Source organism: Silurus meridionalis, chromosome 28 (genome assembly GCF_014805685.1).
Source record: "Silurus meridionalis isolate SWU-2019-XX chromosome 28, ASM1480568v1, whole genome shotgun sequence".
Classification (NCBI taxonomy): domain Eukaryota; kingdom Metazoa; phylum Chordata; class Actinopteri; order Siluriformes; family Siluridae; genus Silurus; species Silurus meridionalis.
The window spans coordinates 11670643-11687140 of NC_060911.1; the positions used below are offsets into that span (position 1 = coordinate 11670643).

At 37.1% G+C, this 16498-nt stretch overlaps 1 protein-coding gene and 1 non-coding gene across 14 annotated transcripts in view; both read right to left on the reverse strand.

Moving 5' to 3' along the window:
- Nucleotides 1-16498, reverse strand: part of fam135a (family with sequence similarity 135 member A) — a 59041-nt gene that overhangs the window by 9999 nt on the left and 32544 nt on the right. For 8 of the 13 annotated variants that reach the window (XM_046842663.1, XM_046842659.1, XM_046842662.1 and 5 more), the window contains 12 exons: nucleotides 13228-13367; nucleotides 13049-13119; nucleotides 11968-12141; nucleotides 9021-9147; nucleotides 8392-8545; nucleotides 7714-7791; nucleotides 7349-7398; nucleotides 5620-5778; nucleotides 5321-5394; nucleotides 5083-5237; nucleotides 2275-4120; nucleotides 1818-1978 (listed from right to left, as the gene is read on the reverse strand). In XM_046842663.1, coding sequence (XP_046698619.1) covers nucleotides 1818-1978; nucleotides 2275-4120; nucleotides 5083-5237; nucleotides 5321-5394; nucleotides 5620-5778; nucleotides 7349-7398; nucleotides 7714-7791; nucleotides 8392-8545; nucleotides 9021-9147; nucleotides 11968-12141; nucleotides 13049-13119; nucleotides 13228-13367 — 3189 coding nt within the window. Of the gene's footprint in view, nucleotides 1-1817; nucleotides 1979-2274; nucleotides 4121-5082; nucleotides 5238-5320; nucleotides 5395-5619; nucleotides 5779-7348; nucleotides 7399-7713; nucleotides 7792-8391; nucleotides 8546-9020; nucleotides 9148-11967; nucleotides 12142-13048; nucleotides 13120-13227; nucleotides 13388-15911; nucleotides 15934-16498 lie in introns of those variants that run through there. The other 5 variants (XM_046842669.1, XM_046842665.1, XM_046842668.1 and 2 more) reach the window with 5 other exon arrangements.
- On the reverse strand, nucleotides 6202-6274 carry trnag-ccc. Its single transcript has one exon. It is a non-coding gene; the product is annotated as a tRNA-Gly (tRNA).

Consider the following 16498-nt stretch of genomic DNA (forward strand, 5'->3'; position numbering starts at 1 on the left):
TTCAAGATATACAGGAAGTATGAAATCTTATAAATGTGTTTCTTGTACATGCGTAAAGTTCTCCGTTTACTTTAAAGTATTTTTTATTTTAATTGGTGCTCCTTTAAATATAAGAAAATAACAGAAGTAAACATTGGCAAGCAAGGAGAAAATGGAATTAATTCAAAGCTACTTTGAGGAAGGACATTCATATGCAGTGATGTTGGAGATTCTGCAGTATATCATGACAAATATTATTGTGTACACATTTACACAAACGTTCCATCTTTCTCCTGCAGCAGACTGTTATACTTCCTGTATATCTTGAATGACGGGTGTCTTTTCCAATCATCGGTAAGTGTTCAATTTGCAAACTATACCTACCTTTTCCGGTTTGCCTGAATTGTCGCTGTGTTTTCGGATTTGTAAACGTGTTTCTGTATTTGTTATTTGTTTTCGGATTGTTATTTTTTTTTCAGATTTGTTAATGTGTTTGGCACTTTTTGGCCACCGTATCTGTAATGATTTGCAAATCTCATAAACCCATATTTTATTTACAGTAGCACAGTAAGACTGAGAAAATGTACTATTTTAAGTGAAAAATAAAGTCCTTTTTAATTTGATGTCTGCAGCACGTCTTAACAAATTTGGGACAGGGCTATGTTTACCACTGTGTAGCTTGCCATCTTCTTTTAACAACAGTCCATAAACATCTGGACAAAAGGAACAAAAGGAAGTGGATAAATTTCCACTTTTCCTCAGTCCATTTTAAATGATTTTTAGCACAGAGTAGACAGCAGGGTTTCTGCACCTAGTTTCGAGGTTGATATGGGTTTTTCGATAGAATGGGATGATATATAGTAATCAATGCAGCCAATGGTGATAAATTATGAAGGTTTTTTTTGGCCAATGTGCTTGAATGATTTATTTTCCCTTCATGTCATAAAATCTAACAGTTAATTAATATGTGATACAGAAAACTGTTTAAATTAAATGTTTATTGAAAAACACAAGCCTCTCCAATCAGTGCGCTTTTTAGCAGGTTTTGGTACCTGAGCCTACCTGCAGCCTAAACTACAGCTGGTTGAAGGGGCTCTAACAATACAGTTCCAAAATGATACACATTCTCTCTCTAAAAGTTGAAAAATAAATAAATAATAAAAAGTTGGTCAGCTTTAGTTTTGGCTCTGGTTGGACGGTGTCTGTTGTGCTTTTGGCTGATTCTGTGTGTCGAATCAGTGGTGGACCACGATTGGCTATTCAGCTTAGCAAATAAGCACACAAGAATAAAAACGGAACACGCTTGTTGTAATTTTTTCGCTCGTCTTTACAGCTTAGTTAAGATGATTGAAAAAAGCTAGATGAATCTGTAATTGATGGCAGGCGTTAATGCTGCTTGTTGTATATATTTACAGTTTTAGCTCTTCCGGTTTACCTATTTTGATGGCGAATACACACTACTGTCACCTGATTGTATGGGAGTTATGTTCTCTTACGCAAGCACAGAAAGCAGACACGCGGTTTGGTGCGTCTGCCTAATAATTGGCCAAATTTGTAGCACAATTGGCCGATGCCGATTAATAAAAAATGCCCAAAAAAGATTTTCTGACCTCTTGTCAAGTTTTAAAAATATCTAACAAAGAATATTATATAATACATTTATATTATATAATACATTTTCTAAGCCCATGCAGTGAATTCTTTTATAGAATCATGCTCGTTTTTAAATGCAGTGCCACCTGAGGCCCCAGAATATCACAGATATTAAATTTGGCTCTTTGCCCTTGGTTTCTGCGCACAGAGATGTATATACATATACATTTATGAGTCTAGCTTACCATCCAGGCCATGGACACACACAATAAGGTGAACACCATCGTCAGAGCTCTCATCCTCATCCAGACTAAAATATGGCACCGCTGAAGCCAATTCAGCCACTTCACTATAGAGGAATCCTGGCAGATTAAACTTCTTGAGCTCCTCTTTTGCCTGGGCAAATCTACAAAACGTCAATTTCACACAGTAACAGTGAATGAACAGATACGACTTAAATGAAACTTGACTAAATGATGACTTTAAAGCATGCTTGAGACCATTAACCATTAAATTGAAATAAACAAAAGTGCTAGAAACCAGCCACTTATTCATTAAGCATAACTGCACATCATGAAAGAAATAATTCTATTTGAGAATTGGTCTAAAAACAACAACCTGCATTTTATATATAAATGGCTTAAATGAAAATAGCATGCTAAGAAAAAACATTAAATGGAATATCAAATTGATAAAACTCACAATTTCATTTGAGCGGGAGGTGAGCTTTCATACCAGTGTAGAATTGTATTGGTCTGCAGTGGCTTGGTGGTTTGAGCTTGTAAGTAGGTCCAGGGGAAATGAATATTCCTGATCTGCTCCAAATTCATGTAGAAAGAGCTACTAGCTTCTGGGGTCCCACTGCCATTCCCCTCTCCACTTCTTTCCTTCACTTCTGGCAAGCCATTGACATAGGCTGGCACATCTGTCTCCTCATAGTAGCCATTTTCTATCATCTCAAGGTTTGGCTTTTCTTCTTCATCATTATTTTCTTCTTCTGCAGTGGGCTGAACACCTGTCTGAATGTCCTGCATAATGGCTGGTGTTTCCTCTGGGCTTATCTCAGAAATATCAGTGCTGGAGTATGAACCAAAATAATTCTCCACTAATCCTTTCTTTACCAAGTCTGTGCTACTAGTGGCTGATGTACTAGATTGTGCTGCAGTCTGCATATCAACACCAACTTCCAGTCCTATATCTTCCTCCACAGGGGGTCCCAGCTTGGCAGATTCAAATACCTCATGAGAAGCAAAATCTTTGCAAAGGGACAGAAGAACAGAAGCTTCATCCTTGTGAAACACTGCACCATCAGCATGACAGTTCGAGGCTTCTTGGTGTAGTAAGGCGTTGGTTGGTTGAGTGGCATTGAAAGGTATGTTGATATCAGATCGATCAGAGAAAACCAAGGCCTGCTCCTGCACAATGACACTGGATAATATGCATGGAACCTCAGCCTCCATTTCATCATCTAATGGAAGTGAGTTAATAGAGGTTAGAGAAGACTGTATGCCACTTACACCACTAGTACTCTCAGGGTTTGGCCCCTCTAGTCTGTTGGACCCCTTTGAAGCATAGCTGAGGTGAGATTGCTTGAGGGCAAGACTCTGACACTTAGTAGTGGACTGCTTAACTTGTAGAGAGACCCAGTCTATATTCACTTCAGAAACATTTGACACCCTAGGAGGACCTGCTACTAACAATGTAGCAGAACTAGGCTCACTCTCGATACCTGAATCTGAGAGTCTTGTTGCTGCAGTTTGTAAAAAGTTACTCCTCGGTGTGATCACACAATCTGGCCCCATATCCACAAGCTCTCGGTTACCACAATTCTCTCCGTGTTGAATCGTGGACTCACAGCAATCTTTTGGTGTAGTACCTGGAATGCCTCCCCTTGTATGTATTGGATCACTGAGGCTTGAAAATAGGACAGTGACTTTATCTCCCAGGTAGGGATTCTTGTCTTGAGGTTTGACCTCAATATGTTGGATCCCTGGAGGTATGACCACAATATTGTCTCCCTCAGTTGCTTTACTCTCTTTGGCAACAGTTTTAGTCTCTTCCTGTGCTTGTGAACCCATTAGGTTTGTAAAACTGTCACTTATAATGCTAGTGTTAGTCTGACTGTTATTCATAAGATGTTCTATAGTTAAAGTTCTAGTGTCATTATGAGTCATGTATTTAGACATGGATCTTAACCTGGTGCTGGGATCTCCAAGCAAATATTCTTGTTTTTCTTGCTGACTGCACTGTACGTCTTTTTTGGACTTTTCATCTGGTTCATCATTAAGGACTTTCAGATTCTTGAAGCCTGTCAAAATCACAGAGTCTTTTGAACACTGACTGATTAGCTTTTTAGAGTTGTCAGTCTTTGTGTTCTTCCTCAGTTTGATGGATTTGGCCTTGGATTTTATAGAAGGCTCATTCTCCTTGTGCCAGTTAGTGACTAAAGCAGCTTGATAAAGTTCTGGGTAATGACTAGGCTTATCTGGTTTAGAAGGTCCAGATCCATTCCTAGGATTGGGTAGACCAAGCCATGGAACATGATGATCTTTGGGGAAAGACAATAAAAAACATTTAAATTTCATATTAGCTAGTGCATGAACAATTATTCAACAAGGCCAATTGTGTAAGTTTGTGTTAAACATCTTAGAATCTGCATCTGTTGCTTGAACTCATATTTATGTGATCAAAGAGAACATGTGTATTATAGGTGTTTATTGTCCCCCACATGTGCCCTATTAGGCTAATTGGGCTGATTGTTTAATACATTAATTTATCTTAGTGTCTGCTCTTTTTTTGGCAGAAGCCCTGGGTTTTGGCTGTAAAAACTGTATTTGTTGATCTGTCTTTGAGAGAAAACCAAGCCATTTTTAAGCTTAGACATGAGTGAAAATCAAAGGCATTAAGCATGCATTTAGAATAGCAAATAAACAATTTAAAAAGAAACAAACCTATGGTGTACTAAGAACCAGACTTTAAACAGGTTGGCAAAAAAAATACAAAATAAAAACCGACAGCGTCTGGTAAACATACATTGTAAATCTGTGAAACCCCCCCTGAAGATCCAAATTAATGAAATCAACAATCTCCACAGGAAGGGATGATGGTTGTACAAGCCACTCTTTAAACTATGAGAACAGAAAAATATTTCCCATACCACAAGACACAAACCACTTATCATGACTCAGAACATCAGATTGGAATTCAGAAGAAAAAAAAAGAAGAGAGATGAGCCAAAAAAGATTAAAAAGAAGTTCATTCAAAGATGAAATGAATATTATATTTTACTATAGTGACAAAAAAAGCTAAAGTATGGAAAATAAATAGATTAGCTTAAGATCCAGAAGATACAAGCTCAACAGTCATGCACGGATGGTAATGCCATGTCTTATGTTTCAAGCCATTTTAAAGCTGCTTCTGTAACAGGCTCAATCTTTGTTGATGATAAAACATGGGTTTGTAACATTGTATAACTTTATTAAAAAAAAAAAAAACAATAATAAAACATACCCTCTTTAACAGATTCCAGATATCGATCCTCAAATATTATTGGTAGAGAGCTGGCATCTCCATCTAGTTCAGCACATTCCACAGGAAGTGGTGGTAAGGAAAGAAAGTATGATGAGCTCCTAATGACTCCAGTCATCTGTTGGTGGCTATGTGCACTATTCATAAGTAACAAATGTCAAATGAGTTTAATGGTATAAATGTATTCCCAATATTTAGCAAATGGCATCTAGATACTTACTGCATCTCCTGGAAGGCCAGTGCAGCCTGCCTTGGGTGTTCAAGGCAAAAGAAAGCTTCAGAAAATCTCTGTACCTAAAGCAAAGCACAAACATAATTTTTCACCACAGAATACCTGGAACCAAAAAAAGAACAGCATTTTTTCGAGTTTGTAATTTAATTCTCACTTGCATAGAATTTTTCACAACCCAATGTGTCAAGCTAACCAGAATTCATATTATAATAATATAATTATATATAATATAGATTATATGCCTACCATATGGATACAGAAGGATTGTTTAAAATTTTAGGACATACCCTTAAGATGTGATGTTCTTGGGCCAAAAGTGCCATGACACTGTCATTTAGGGAGACTGTTTCTAGGAACTGGCCCCACAGAGCCATCAGCAAAGAGCACAACTGTGCAAGATTCATATTAATTAGTTCAGCAAGCTCATCTGGGCTCTCTGCCTTCTGCTGCAACATAAGTAAAATAAGTTAGACAGTACTAGGCAACACCAAGATTAAAATAAAGGATCAAATAAAAACAAGATATATATTTAGATATTTCTTATTTTAGGAATAGGATCTAATTTAGGAAATATGTCATTAAGAACACACCACCATATGCAGACCTTAGCAAAAAAATGTAATAACCAGAACACAGTGGGATTTCTGAAAAAAATGACACTGCTAACCCCTTAAACCTACCCATACCATGAAACCTGTGCCAGTCTATTGCAATAAAACTTTCTTTCGGCTTCTCCCGTTAGGGGTCGCCACAGCGGATCCTCCGCACGTTTTGATTTGGCACATGTTTTTACGCTGGATGCCCTTCCTAACGCAACCCTCCCCAATTTATCCGGGCTTGGGACCGGCACTGAGAGTGGCTGGGGATGGTTCCCTGACCGGGAATCGAACCCGGGTCGCAGCGGTGGGAGCGCTGCGTCTTAACCACTAGACCACCAGGGGACCTAGTCTATTGCAATACATGAACACAATTAGTATTATTGTTATTAACATTGTAATTTCTTAATTATTCTTTTTAACATATGCACATAGTCATTAAAGACACCTAATATGAAGTGGGATTAATGATGATTATTGAATTATATTATTAGTATTACCATCAGTATTAGGATTGTTGCAGAAGCATGATCTGTGCACAAACTAGTGTTTTACTGTACATTCTAAAGCTACAATCCTAGAGACGTAAGAACTAAAGAGGTAGAAAGACTGTTATATTCAGTATTTATTCATTAATACAGTCAGGCAAAGAAAGACAGGCATGTCATAGACTCTGGCAGCATGTACTACTTTAAGTTTGCGTATATAGCGCTGTTTTTTTACGCCAGTGTGTGGCAGCGTGCGTGCAAAGTCCATTTTAATATATTCTTACCTAAAAAACTGCACATAAACAAAACACACTGCCTCGATGCAAGTCAGTCAATGCTGCTTCTACTTCTGGCGAAAATTACAACCCTATGGAAGACGTTTCCATAGTCTCTGAGATTGCTAGAGTGCAGTGAAATGAAGTTTTTTTGGTTCTTGGAATAGAAAACCTTAGTGCAACTGAGAAACTTGAAGTTCTTGACTCTTGGGCCTCTAACTAATTATTCCCACACTACACGCTAGGCCAAAAACAAAAAATAGGCCAAGCCACACAAAGGTTAATAAAATTCATACATTGATGTTGTGGGTTGAATAGACTTTTAAGGTCTTTACTCATCTTCTAATGTTACCAATTTTAATTGGTAATGAATAGCTGACGTGCATTAAGTTTGGAATGCAATCCTTAGAGAGATTAAAATCAAATACGGGTTTTACTAGTACTGTAAGCCACTATATGATATGCAAAACTGAGCTAAAATTTTAAACATCGCTGTGCAAAATATCATCCACAACCTTACTAATCCAATCAGTTTGCAAACACAATGATCTACTGTTACAAATCATTAGCAATGTGCTAATCTATGTATGCTCCCAGGGTTTAAACCGCAAGTTGCTGCTACAATTAGTAGTAGTAGGAGTAGTTGTACTGACATACCTTGATATGTTCGCAAAGCTCATGGAGACGAGCTTCCACATCCAGTTTTTCTAAAAAAAAAAAAAAAAAAAAAAAAAAAAAAAAAAAAAAAAAAATACAATCAATTTGGATTTCTCAGCACTATATAAGAGAAATTAGTCTCTCTGAAGAATAAGAGCTATAAGAAAGAATTAGCACAGGCGTATAGAGGATGATTAAGAGCAGCATTCCTGCAAAGAAGTAAAGAAGTGAATGGTTTGCTGTTAGTAGTTTTGAATAGGACAGTCCACAGCGCTCAGCCCACACAAGGGAAAGATCAACTGGCCATTCAAAGAAAAGAACACAAAAATGAAAGGCATGTTGAGGTTGACAGTCAACTGACATACCTATGTGGATGTGCCTTTGGCCACTGGGAAAAGGTCTTCTTAGAACTCGCTCATAAAGGACTTGCATGCTGGGCTTGGCTAGTGGTGGGATTGCACATATAGGCAGGTTTAAAATGTGTCCTCTCCCTTATACTAAAAGACCTGAATTTGATCTTTTATATAGTTCAATGACCCAGTCAAAAGACACATTAGGCAGTAGAGAGAGAGGACGTTGATTATATTTGAAGTAAGTTTAGTATAGGGTGATGTTCGAGTGTAAAAGTCTTCATAGAGGTTCTTAGGAGCTGGACAAACTGAAATACACTGGTATATTTGAAAATAATGTGCATTAAAAATTAAGATTTAATAAGGATTATGTATCAGACATGTTAATGGTTATATAATTTAAAATAGTTGTAGATTGCATTTGGTTTAGTTTTATGATTCTTACTAATCTTAATAGATGAAAACTGCATGGAAATAAACACTGAAAGAAACATGAAAATGTGTAACTAAAATGTAATTACTGTTGTCTTCTGTGGGTATATTATTATATATGTAGAAATGTAATTATTATTAGACATTTTCTTTTGATTATTAACACAAAAATATAACAATAATGTCAACAATACACTGTTGTGTTTTAATGCTCCTTGTAGCGGTGCCTAATTTTTATTACACTACCCAGCATTAACATACCAAGCTCCATACGATGAGAGAAAGGGAGGCTCTTGGTAAGAGCCATGAAGTACTCAAATAGGCCCTGGTAGGCCAGCAGCAAGCTGGCGCAGAGGCTACGGTGCAAGCTGAAGGCATGCTGTAGACACTGATCCGATACCAGGAACGTTTTGCCCTGTGGCAAACAAAGTAAGCATGAATTTTAACATGTTTAACCAACTGACTGACAGAACATTTTCTAAATTCATCATAGCCATTAAACTGTGCATTTTTTGATTTTTTACAGAACAGCAATTTACAGAGTTTTAATCATTAAACAGTTTCAATATTTCCCTCAGAGAACAGTGGTGAAATATAACTACCAGAGAGGGGGCCATAATTAGCATATACACAACTTTATATGATAAATGTGACTGAAAAACTTTTACTACTTCTTATTGTGATCACATCGTCATGATCACTGAATAGCCATGAATTATGCAGTTTATGTTCCTATAAGCTTGTTTTCAGTTATTTTGTTTAACCCTTGATACAACAGAAAAAGTACTGACTAGCGACTGGTAAAAATGACAAAGACTGATAAACACACTATTTCTTAAAAAAAAAAAAAAAATCACTAACTGTTTGTGACCGTGTGTGAATATGCTTACATCTGGAGACAGTTGCTTGACATAGGTGCAGCCAAATACCACAGTCTCTAGGTTTGGGATCAGAAGATCTTTGCCCTGTGTTGGTACACTGCGGTTTAGCCAGGTGCTTTTCCCAAGCCGGGGGAAGCTGCATTTTAATATGTAGTGTTAACACACATTCTGCTCAGTGAAAAACCCTTAAAACCAGTTGAATTCCCTTCTCATAAAGTAACTGTATTTCACAGTAATTTCGGTGTATACATTTCTTAAATATGCTGTATATTATGTTTTTCCCACAATACATTTTTTCCCTTCTGAAATAAACTGGGTCACTGAGGTGCCATTACAGTGCTATATTACACATTTAATAATGTAGATACTATAAAGCAGTGGTCCCCAACCCCCGGGCTGCGGACCGCACCAGTCCGTGGGTCAATTGGTACAGGGCCGCACAGCAAGAATACATAACTTACATTATTTCCGTTTTATTTATTACCTGATTCTGAACGAGGTTTTATTTTGGAAAATTCCACATCTGTCTATGACTCACTCTTGACGCATGTCATGATGCCTCGGTCACATGTCTTACCTCCATCCGCTACCTTCTTAAAGGGGCTCTGGCCGCTAACACATACATTACCGCTAAATTCAAACCCCCAAGCGAGCAAAATAAACAAACACCACCACTGTGGATTCACGTTTATTTTAAGAAAATAACAGTTTTTATGTCGGTCGTATAAATTAATTTTGTTGTATTTATCCGTCACAATTTAATGGCCTGTCCATAAATATTGTCTGACATTAAACCGTGGCTCAAAAAAGGTTGGGGACCACTGCTATAAACTGCATATAGAAAAGTGTAGAATCTGCAAACACAATGGCAAAAACCTAAACATAATAAGAAAAAACATTTAGAGACAGAAAGTAATTTTATGTAGTATAACAATCTCAATCCAACTCGATGAAAACTGACCAAAGGCATATGTCCTGCAATTTAAACTATTTTGTATGAGTTCTTGTGTGTAGTCTCAGAGCTCAGAGGTAGAAACTGTTTGCAAATCTAAATGTAAAACAGCACATGCTACTGTAAAATGTATGTACAATGATTTATTCCTCTTTAACTCTGTTATCAGCTCTTTAGCCTTGCAGACATGGTTATTGTTGTGCCCAATTGTGCTGCTCTTTTAGTCGTCCCACTTGTAAGCGGACTCACTGCCTTTTGTGTTTTGTGCCCCGTCAGTCACCTTAACTATCCAGACTAAGCAAATGTTAATTTTTTTTTTTTTTATGTTCCATTTTTGGTGAGCATGTGGCTATGATGGCTTCAGACTTTTGTTCTTAGCTGACAGGAGTGCAACCTGATGTAGTCTTCTTCTGTAGCCCATCTATTTCAAAGTTTGATGTTTGGGGTATTCTGAGATTCTTTTCTGGTCGACATGGTTGTACATATTCTTGCTCTTCCTTTGTACATCAAAGCATCTTAAAGCAAAACTACAGGCCAGACGACAATCTCCCTGTATAGAATTTAAACTCCATCAGGAGGTCCTCTACAGATGACTCCAATGAAAGGATGATGAAGGTAAGTACCAGCTTATAGTAGCTAGGTCTCAAACATTTTACATCACATCCATTCCAACCCTATGCTTGCACATATGGCTGCACATTGGGGAAGAATAAAAACCCTACTACGGGTTTTGGAAGGAGCTGGGTGGCAAACAGTGTGAAGGGACGTCTGGAAGAATGTTAAACGGTGCACCATCTGTCAAAAATCCAAAAGCAGCAACACCAACAGGTCAGGTCTACTGCAACCTACCAAGAAACCAGGTGGTGGTTGCTGAAGACCACCAGAGGAGGGATTGCAGTTGAGCCCAGATATGGATATAAGCTGGCTAAGAGATGCTGTTAACAGTGCACGCTTTGACACACCTTTGGGTTGCTGCCAGTCCCTATTAAATGGAAATACTACATTTCAGTGGAGTAAAATCCACAGCAGGGGATCGATTTACTACAGTGTTGTTTGGGTAACGGAGATCCTGCTGAAGACTTTTGTATTTATCGTGCACAGGACGGCTCCCACACACGCACACATGCGTGCACTTTAATCCTGATTGAATCTCAGCAAAGACTGGGAAAGTTTTTTTTTTTTAATTTCTTGCTTGATGAAACTGTTCCTGAATCAATGACTAGGCTAGAGCAAATATTTCAAGATTACTGCATCTTCAAAACCCAAAAAGCATCACAGCACAAATCAATGATCATATTTGCAGTTTAAACAGATATGCTCATAGAGAGCGTGTTCCCCTGGACAGACTGTAAAATCAACTTCAATGCATTTAAGATACACTAGGGGGAAAAAAAAATATTACACCTTTAAACACACACACACACACACACACACACACACACACACACACACACACACACACACACACAGTGATACTCTTCTAATTCAGTCTCTTTCAATTTTAGAAGCAAAAAGACAGAATGTTAAGCATGTGTGTTCTGACATGTCTTTAAAACCAACAAAGCATGTCAGCTGAACTCACACATCAAGACAATAATGATCGCATTATTTAACATTAACAGACTCCTCAATGGGAAGCATCATGGAAACTGCAGAATTGGTGCCCAATAGATCTTACAGTGCACCTGCACACTAAATTGTCAACCAGAACCAATGTGGTTTTCACTTTAGAGTAATTTGCGAGATTTCCTTGAAACGACTTTTTGTTTAATTTTGTTCTAAAATTTTAAATAATAAAAAATATAATTAGCAAAAACACCTTTGGTCAAAAGAAAATCTGAAACGAATTTATTTGCTTGTTACCTGTATTGTGTGTGTGTGTGGTTAAACCTTCACGGCATTACACAAAAAGTTTTCATAGAATCAGATCATTCACTGTTTCACACTGTGGAAAGCAGTCTAAAAAGGAAGTGTGAATAAAACAGGGACCTGACCATCTCTTACCTGATGAGGGGTTGATGCAGGGCCACCAGGGAGGCGTGGATGGTGACAGAGATGATTGATAGGTGAAAATAGTCAAACATGACATTGATGTGCTGGTGCATGCCTCTGTGAAGACTAAAATGCAATCGCAATGTCCGACTGCTGATACTCTGCAATGACCTAGAATCCTCTGGCCTAAAGAGGCACAAACATGACATTACTTTACACCAATTGCATTATCTACAGACACATTTAAATTCAACATTTATAGAAACATTGCAGCTGCTTTGTGATCAATGTCCACTGTAAAAGGCACTGTAGAAATAAGATTTTATTTGCATAGCTAGTCAACTAACACATTTTCAGTACAACATGACAAGAACATGCTTTAACCCAGGGGTTTCAACTGGTTCTGTGCCAGGGACCACCATTCTGACTAACAAGTAATCCGCAGCCCACTATTGTGTGTGTGTGGGGGGTACTCCTTACCTGTTAGTGGGATTTCTGGGCATGGTGACTTCCACACAGTCTGTCTATTTGTGGTGATATAGTGGTACATAGTGACAGCCTCATATCATTCTCTGGTTCTAGCCTTGCCCTGTACTTGTTCTTTAGATATGATAGTGTGGAAAAACCGCTCTCACAAAGGTATGTAGTTGGAAAGGGTAAAAGACACTTCAATGCTTTTACTGTAAGCTCTGGAAATTCTGTCTGGCAACTTATCCAGAACTTATTATTAGCACACTGTATTGAATGACATAAATGGAGAAAACCCAATAGTGCTGTCCCACATAGTTTAAGTTTGTAGATGCAAAGCGCCATGGTTTAAAAAAAAAGAATTGTGTTGTTCACTAAAACATACTGCCAAACACTGTCAGTTTATACTGTCAGTTTGAATATTTTAGATATTTTCATTAAATTCAGTTTTCGCACAGTAGTGGGAAAACTACATTTATTGAAAATATCTAAAATATTCAAACTGACATTTACAAACTTATTTAAGTTGGTTAAAGTAGGGCTTTTCAACCGGTGGTCCGCGGCCCCCGGTTGAAAAGCCCTACTTTAACCAACTTAAATAAAAGTATAAAATGTTACTACATACATGTAATCACCATCAGCAAAGTATAGGTCCAGAGAGAGCTGAAAATCCATATCATTTAAGGACTCTTCCACCTGAAAAAGTGATGCATTACAAATGAATGGACATTTACAAATCTTTACAAATAAATATAAAAATTCATTTCGCATCCCTAAACATTCATATTAAAAGATGAATCTCACCTTCTTCTCATCTAGGAGCATCATCACCTTAAATATGAGAACATCGTTGACTACTATTTCTTCATTCTTGTAGAGAATCTGAAAGGTTTTGCTGTAGATGACGTCGCCTTGCACTGTTGCAGGAATGACCATATCGGAATCTATAAAATCGAGCACAACACTGAACAAGCTATGAGATACAGATATTTGTGAATAGGGTTTTTTTTTTTAAGTTGCATTTAAACCATTTTATCTAGCTCTTAAATGAACAGTAATGGAATTCTTGCAAGCTCCTTTTTTATTGATAATTCAGAATTTTTTTTATTCTTAAAATATATTGTTTTATATTTTAGGTTTTATCAGAACTGCTGTAATAGTGCATGGAACACCTATTCAACAACAATACAAATTTTTTACAGTAAAATATCAAGAAGTTATTACTTTTTTAAGTTTCTTTTACAGTTTTGGTTTTCATGTAAAACCCCAATTTCAGAACAAATGGGATGCTGTATAAAATGTAAAATAAAACAAAATGTGATTAACAAATTTCATAAACCCAAGTTTAATTCACAATAGAACATGGAAAACATATCAATGTTTAAACAGTGGAAATGTAAACATTTATGGAAAAAATAAGGTTATTTTGAATTTGATGGCTGCCACATGTCTCAAGGAAAAAAAATATGAAAAATTGAGAAAAACTAAATTAGAGATTTTCAGAATTGCGTACAGCTACAACATATCTGTTAGATCCCATTCCAACTAAACTACTAAAAGAAGTGTTACAGACAGCTGGTGAGCTTCAATATTCTCAATATTATTAACTCCTCACTATCTTTGGGTCACGTCCCTAACTCCCTCAAGTTGCCAGTTATTAAGCCTTTCATTAAGAAACCTAATTTGGATCCAATTGTACTATCAAATTACAGACCCATTTCAAACCGTCCGTTTGTGTCTACAATTTTATAAAATATTGTACTCGTGTTTACAAGAGAACAATATCTTTGAAGAGTTTCAGTCGGGTTTCAGGCCCATCATAGCGCAGAACCCGCTCTATTTAAAATAAAATCACAAATGTTTTTAGCTTCAGACCAAGACTACATTGCTCTGATAATTTTACTAGATCTTAGCGCTGCATTCAACACTATAGACCATGACTTTCTCCTGCATCACTTACAGAATTACATCGGCATTTAAGGACAGGCATTAAGCTGGTTGCATCCCCGCATCCTAATCCTAGGTGTCTGTCTGTTACCATTTTGTATATTTAAATGGAGAACTTTCCAGGTAAAGTAAATTATGGGGTGCCACAAGGTCCAGTTCTAGGACCCTTGCTTTTCACAATATACATGCTTCCCTTGGAAAATATTATTAGAAGGCATGGGATCAGTTTCCACTGTTATGCTGATGATACCCAGCTATATATCACATCAAAACCAGACAAAACATGTAATTTGGCTCGTTTAACTGAAATCAAGAATTAAAATATTGGATGACGCATAACTTTCTATTATTAAATTCTGATAAAATGGAGATTTTGCTCATCGTCCGAAAAACCTATACACAGAAGCTCCAGCATTTTAACCTGCATTTAGAAGAATGTACTGTAACTACTAATTCAACAGTAAAAGACCTGGGAGTTAATTTTAGACAGCAATTTGTCTTTTGAATATCATAATCACCCATATTACAAAAACAGTCTTCTTCCACCTTAGAAATATTGCTAAGCTAAGAAACATGTTGTCTATCTGATGCAAAGAAGCTCGTCCATGCGTTCATGACCCCCAGACTGGACTATTGTTAGGACTGGGCGATATGGCCTAAAAAAAAATAATCCCTGATTTTTTCACAAAAAATCCGATTTGCGATTTAAATCGATTTTTTTCCCCTGCTTAAAATCAACCTGCATGTGACAAATAAAATGTTCAAAAGTTTTAACTTTATTAAATGGGTTAAAGTGCAATCAGAAACAACAAGCCATTGTAAATTGTGAAAATAGAATGTAATATAACATAAAATGAGCAAACCTACAAAGAAAAATGTTTTATGAGTGTTTAAATGTGGAACATGATTGAAAATGGATCTGAGGTTTTGAGTGATTTTGCCTTCACTTTTCTCCAAAACTCCACAGTAAAATGACTTGAAATTTAACAATAAATTTCAAGTAATAGACAGGGACACTGTAAATTAGAAGTATTTGAAAGATTGAGCAAACCTATAAAGAAAAATGTTTTATGAGTGTTTGAATGTGGAACATGATTAAAAATGCAGTGATGCTTGGAGTAATTTTGCCTTTACTTAAAAACTCCACAGTAAAACGAGTTGAAATTTGAAATAAGAATATAATAGACGGAGATTCTAAATAAGAATTATTTGAAAGATTGAGCAAACCTCTAAAAACTGTTTTATGAGTGTTTGAATGTGGTGATTTAAATGCTCTGATTTTTCTATTTCTTAACGGAAATGCCGTTCTGAAGCGTCTTTACAGGTATTTTGACCGCTCCCACCACCCATACCGGAAGTGTACGATTAGACGCGCAACACTAAACAAAGTGCGGCTGCTTAACCGTGTATTTTCAGGATGCGGCTGCTTAAGCGCAGTCTTGTGCTGTCGCTGTCTTGTTCACTTCGTAGGGCACTACATCTCTCCCACTCGACAGCATGCCTCTGTTTGAAGTGCTGCAGTAAATTGGTGGTACTGCTACCTTTGCTCGCTCGCGGCCATGTTGTTTGTGTATCTCTATAGCAAACGCGCGGGGGGAGGGCTGAGTTCGTTCGAAACTATGGAAGCCCAGAGGAGAGCGTCGGCGGACATTAAAGAGAAAACCGATTTTTATTAAAACATATCGATGTAAACTACACATTCGAGTTAATCGAAAAAAAAAAAATCGATTTATCGCCCAGCCCTAACTTTTGTAATGCAATACTAGGATGTCCTGTATCATTAATAAACAAGCTACAGTTATTCCAGAATGCAGCAGCCAGACACAAGGTCGAGAAAATATCACCATATAACCCCAATCTTATGATCTCTACAGTGGCTACCTGTTAGGTTTTAAATTGACTACAAACTACAAACAAAAAATACTCCAGTTGTTTGGCTCCCATGTATCTTTCCAGTCTTCTAACATGCTAAAAAACACTCTTTTTAAGGTCTCAAAACTTTGGACTTCTAGTAGTTCCTAGAAGAAGCAAAGTCCACTAAGGTGGTAGAACATTCTCACATTTAGCTCTTAAACTGTGGAACAGTCTTCCTGACAGTGTTTGGGGCTAAAACTTACTCTCCCAGTTT